The following is a 6000-nucleotide window of genomic DNA, read 5'->3' as shown; positions in this document are numbered from 1 at the left end:
AAATGCAGAAATTTAATCAAATAAGCGTATTATACATTACAGAAATTTTGCATATTTGTATGTTTGAGAAAAAAAAAAGAAGTTTGTGTCGTTAAAAATTGAGCTTTCACAGGATCTGAATATGGATGGTTGCAGTTACATTGTAAAATGCCGCGTGTAATCATATTCTATTGTAGGAATCACTGCCTGTACAAATTTTAGAAAAATAAGCAGGTACCTGAGGATTCATGGTTAAGGAAATAGTAGGTATAGACTCTATGCACAGTCATTGCTACCTCCCAGTCAATGTTTTTTTTTAAAGATTCGTTATTTAGGCCTTCCTACTACAAAATAATTTTGGAGGGGGAGACCGATCTGCAAAGGGTCATGAATGTAATTTGAGCTCTGCAAGCAGGTACTCCAGTCTATTCTTTAGGATAGTTGGAAAACATTCCCTTTCATGATTGTTTAGGTTTATTATTTGAATTATCTGGCGGGAATGTGACATCATACTGATGCCATAGGAAGTTGGGGGCAATTCTTTACAGTTTTTCTATTTGGTGATTAGGTTTTTCCTGTATAAAGTGTAGCTGGGAGTTATAGTCCTCTATAGCTGGTGCCATTCTGCATTTATATATAAAGTGTAGCTGGGAGTTGTAGTCCTCTATCCAAAAATGCAGAATGGTACCAGTTATAGAGGACTACAACTCCCAGCTACACTTTATATATAAATGCAGAATGATAACAGCTATAGAGGACTACAACCCTCAGCAACACTTTATAACTGGTACCGTTCTGCATTTTTGGATAAAGTGTTGCTGAGAGTTGTAATCCTCTATAGCCGTTATTCTGCATTTATATATAAAGTGAAGCTGGAAGTTGTAGTCCCCTATAACTGGTGCCATTCTGGCATTTCTGGATACATCTTCCCTTATGTTTACATTGCTTTATGGTAATATTGTAAAAGTTATTTATTTTTGTAACTTTATTCTGAATAAAACATTTAAATATGTAATTTCATAGGATAATTTAAGAGGGCGTGTTTAGGGGCGGAGTTAAGCCCGGGGCAGGCTAGGGGTTAGGTGCGGCAACTGGTGGCGAGTAACTTTTAACGCCTGTAGAGCTGCAGCTAACGATTATTTTCAAAATCGGTTAGCCGATTATTAAGTTCGATTAATCGGTTACATTTTTTTTTTTAGGCTTTCCTGAGCAGTCTTCCAGCAACTTGTTTCTGAGATCGGGCCTGTCTATTGGCGGCTGTCATCCGCCCACACCTCCTCCTCCTTAGGAGGTGCGGCGTGTGGATGTGGGCGGATCTGGCAGCGGCGAGCATGAGGAGGTGTGGCGCGCAGCGTGTGTGGAGCCGTGAACAGGGCCAACCAATCGGAAGCCGATTAATCGATTATTGAAAAAGTTGTCAACTTTTTCAATCATCGATTATGTCGATTAGTTGTTGCAGCCCTAAACGCCTGGCTAGTAGCTGAAGACTTGAAATGTTGAGCCCTGCTGTATGTTATATTAGTCCTGTACAATTGTTAGCATTTAGGTTTACTTCAACATTTGAGGACACTCACATTGTAACTGGTAATCAGACAGAGGACATACATTTTATCTCAGTATTACAATGGGCTTTTTTCAGCCTGGTAGTCTTGTCACTGTCCCTAAGGAGAACTATGGGGAAAAACACTGACCCCATAGTTCTCCTTTAAGTCAATCAAGTCATCAATGACTGATCTAATGTAAACAAACAGACTCTAATGTATACGTTTTAATGCAGAACACAAGCTAGATACTGTAGGTTATCATCTGAAGGTTGTCACGTAGGTTATAAATATCCACCTATTTGTTCACTGCGCACACACACACAAAAAAAAAAACTGGTACGAGGAATTATTAATATTATATACATACATACATACACACACACACACTTATTAAAAACACATATACATACACATATCTATATCTCACAAGTTCCAAATAGAAGAAAGGATACATGTGAACTCCTAGCTCTCCTCCACCTTCTGCGACTGTTTCAATTATTTTTTTCATTACCTCCGCATGTCTGAAAGTTAAAAAACCCCCAAAAAAACAGTTTAACATTAGTGTATTTATGTTGATGACAATACAACTATGACTATACCGTTTGTCTGTATATGCATGTAATATAATACATCATTTTAGAACACTGCATTTCATTTGGCCTGTGGCATGCAAGGTTTTCAGAGCATTCTGAAATGGCCCAACATTAAAGTTTATTTGTACGAAGATATACCACCCATTACCTGCAGACCTCCGCTGATATCTTTACTATTGCCTCCCCTGTGCACTGGAAGTCCCAAGTAGTTCTACATGAAATTCACCTTTCCAGTAAGATCATATCCCACAGTACAACATGGGAAGCTCTCAATTTGCTGCATTGTGGGATGTGGGGTCTTCTGAAAACCCAAAAGCTGTTTGTAATGATTTGAGTCTCCCATGGCACAGAAAAGGGATTGTGAAGTTAGCAGCTAGGGTCTGCCAGCGGAACATATACGTGTGTATTATCTCATCACAGGTGACAGCAAAGAATGTCTGGAGCTGCAAGGATGAGAGGCTGCAGCCTGAACTGTGAAGGATTGCACTGTGTGCCCTCCTCTTTCTCTCCCCTAGTCCATTCACAAACGTCTCTATTATTTTTACAGAATGTAAGGAATTCTGTGAATGGAGGAGGGAGAGGCATTGTGTGAATGGACAAAGAGTCCATTCACAAAATGAAGAGACGTTTAAATGGACAGTGGGAGGCTTTCACAGTTGCAGCTCTTAACCCTTGCAAGGTCAGAAGATAACCACTGTGGGGAGTATCTGGCATCAGTGGAAGGAGGATTTTTACAGTAACCAGCAGAACATGGCATACACGTTATATTAGATCATTTATGCGACTGGTGCTGTGTGACCAAAAATGGATTTACTTGATACTGTACTAGGGCAGTTCCTTAGACGTTCCCAGCAATATACTGTAGAAGAAACAGGACAACACTAATAACATCAAGTCACGTTTTAACACATGATAGTTTAATAAGAAGTTTGAACTTGTTAACAAATCAAAATATAAAAGACTAGGGGCATATTTATAAGTCAGTCAATGTAACTCACCAAACATTCACTGCAGGTGAGATGACCACAACCAGGGCTCAAAATTTCCACTCGCCCCCTCGCAAATTGCGAGTGAAAATTGCGTGGGGGCGAGTGGAAATTAAGCCATTGAGTCAGTAAAACACTTTTACCATACTTACAGCCATTATCCCACTAGAGACTGACACACTACAAGAAATAAATACCTGCATGGGTGTACAGAGCACATTGGTGGAGGTGGGAGGTTAGGGTGGTTCTCAATGGTCACAGTTTTCTTCACATGGTCTTGGCTAATGTCTTCATACATGTTTTCTACGGTCAATGGCTTACGTTGCTATTAACACAAATAATAATGAATGTGTTTAAGAATTACAGAGGATAAAACTAAAAGGGTAAAATAAAAACAGAACCTAAATAAAAATGCAAGAAACAATTATGTAATGGTATTTCAAAAGGTCACTCCAAGAGCTGAAATGGGTGCATTAGCTATATGCAAAGCCTGCGATGGCGAAGTCTGATAACTGCACCTTAAAATCATACCGTGAAGTCCATATGGCTAGATGTGAAGAATGCAGTACTCAGTGATCCACTCAGACACCTTGCATAATAAATCCCATAGAGCTTCTAGAAATGTAAAAGGATGTCAATAATAAAATGTTGCACTAACGTAGGATGCGGTCATTCTCAGACTGTGCCTTTTGATGCTTCAATGGATGAGAGTACTTGGAATTGCTCCATTTGTCCAAACGCTATTAAAACTACTGCACTTTAGTGACATTCAGTTGTGGTCAATGCTGAGCTCCAATAGATGAACCTGCTGAACTTGGGACCCTGCTTAAAGGACTGAGATTGAATCATTACCATACTTTAACCCACTGATGGGTCAGAGGGTTTGTTCGGATTAATGCAATGTTTACTTAGACTGTTAAAAGTCTTCATATATGAATGCAACATCGTGGCACTTATTGTGGGGGACTTTAGAGAGCTTTATTATCCATATTGGAGTAATATACTCCATACACCTAGTCATATGGACGAGACATTAGGATGGGCAGTGTAATGTGAGCTTGTTCTCAGACTTAGCCATCAAAAAGGTTAATTATAGTGAACTTATTCCAGGTTTAAAATAGGGCCTCACACACACACACACACACACACACACACACACACACCTTGAAGTATGCTTTATAAGATCCCCTAAATCCCTGTGTAATATCTGGCCAAATGGAAGCATTCAACTCTCTGTCATACCAGAAGAATATTATTTTATCGTGTTACCTATTGTGAAATGCCTGAGGAAGGAACCCAACATGTTCCAAAGGCTTGCATCTTTTATTACCTAAAAGAAGAAGTGTGGGGACAGTAAAACATACTGTCCACGCAGCTTAGAGCTGGCTTGGGATACTGAAGCTGTCCCCCCGCCAGCTATATACGAAGATCGCCCAGCACTATAACCACGTATCGCTCACCTCTCGGTCTCGTCTTCCTGCGGAGGGATCCCCACTGGATTTCCCCCTCCTCCCTGTTCCTCAAGCACTCATTGGAGGGGCAGACATGGGAGGGGGTGGGCACTGTGGTCTCTGGATCTAGAAAGGCAGATCCAGCAGCCACTAAAGTTGACCATACACTGAGCGAATTTGCTTCATTGGTTGCCCTTACTACTGCCTTCCGCCCGACATAGTTCATCTAACAAAATCACAGAAGCTGGGCGGACAATTGTTGGCCACACAGTACCTGCATCTAAATCAGATGCGGACTGTCAAAATACAATAGCCACAGTGGGAGATTCCTCCATCCATGCTGATTTTTTTTCCCATTCAGCTCACAGACTTAACAAAAACAAACAAACAATCTATAGCCCAGTCTTAGGCAGCTGAGGTGAATCCCAACGATACTGTCGGGATCCTTCCTGGCTGCTACGCGGCTCTGCTTTGTCAGTCAGTAATATGCATAGCCTGCTATCCGCTGACTTTGGGTCACAGGAGTACATTGGTGACCCAAAAGAGAAGAAAAGCCAAAGGAATTTGTCTTTAATTCTCTTGTAAGTTAGCAAATAAAGGTGATTTTTATCACTACAAATTCCAAACTTTCTACATGTTTTTCCTTTCTGCAAGAGAAAAAAAACAAACAAAAAACAAACAAACATCCTCATGGTTTTCTACCATCAGGAAATCACTAAACTACATTTCCCAGAATTCACTTATTATCAATTGAACTATACAAAATATATTGCAGTTTTTATACATACAATCATTCATCTTAGGCTGAAATGAAACGAATGCTGTTGCGTTACCATAAGGATATTTGGAAAGACAAATCATAAGACAAAAGAGTTGTAATCCAGAGGTCATTAGTTTAAGTCCTGCTTAAGATCTATGCGCAATGATTTCATAAACAGTTACAACAAGTCCTATGTGTATAGTGGTCAATCCTAAAACAGGAAGGGTTTAGATGCATATACATGGGGCAGCTCTGTTGTAACCAGGTAAACGAAGAATCTTCACGTATACTTCAATAATTGACAAAAGTGGAGGGAAGAGATTCTTGGCTGAGCAACACCATACTAGAAGAAGACTTCTTCTGGGTTTACTGGTTTTCCGCTAAATGTTTTTAGGTGCAGTGAACCAAATTTTAGATGACACTCGGCAAGTGCAGGTTTTTCTCCTTAGTGCTGTGATTTCACAATGACAATGATTAAAAAAAAGGTAGTAAAGTGTATGTTTGGTTTTCTTAAACCATCTGAAAGCATGAATGGGACCTACCTTTATGCTCAGCATTGGGGGTTATTAATCAAGGATTTTTTCGAAAAAAATCGAGCATTGGGGGTTATTAATCAAGGATTTTTTTGAATGGGACCTACCTTTATGCTGAGCAAAACAATTCATGCTTTCAGATGGTTTAAGAAAA

The 6000-nt window shown here is 39.9% G+C and overlaps 1 protein-coding gene across 3 annotated transcripts in view; it reads right to left on the bottom strand.

Annotated features, from left to right (window-relative positions):
• The window catches only part of ATG3 (autophagy related 3), a 37310-nt gene continuing 31310 nt past the window's right edge, over positions 1-6000 (bottom strand). For all 3 annotated transcript variants that reach the window (XM_018557289.1, XM_018557291.1, XM_018557290.1), the window contains 3 exons: positions 3300-3427; positions 1976-2044; positions 1-217 (listed from right to left, as the gene is read on the bottom strand). In XM_018557289.1, the coding sequence (XP_018412791.1) occupies positions 136-217; positions 1976-2044; positions 3300-3427 (279 nt within the window). In that variant the 3' untranslated portion in view covers positions 1-135. The remainder of the gene's footprint in view (positions 218-1975; positions 2045-3299; positions 3428-6000) is intronic.

The sequence above is a fragment of the Nanorana parkeri genome, unplaced genomic scaffold (assembly GCF_000935625.1).
Source record: "Nanorana parkeri isolate BGI_ZX_2015 unplaced genomic scaffold, ASM93562v1 scaffold278, whole genome shotgun sequence".
NCBI lineage: Eukaryota > Metazoa > Chordata > Amphibia > Anura > Dicroglossidae > Nanorana > Nanorana parkeri.
This window is presented reverse-complemented; position numbering and strand designations above follow the sequence as displayed.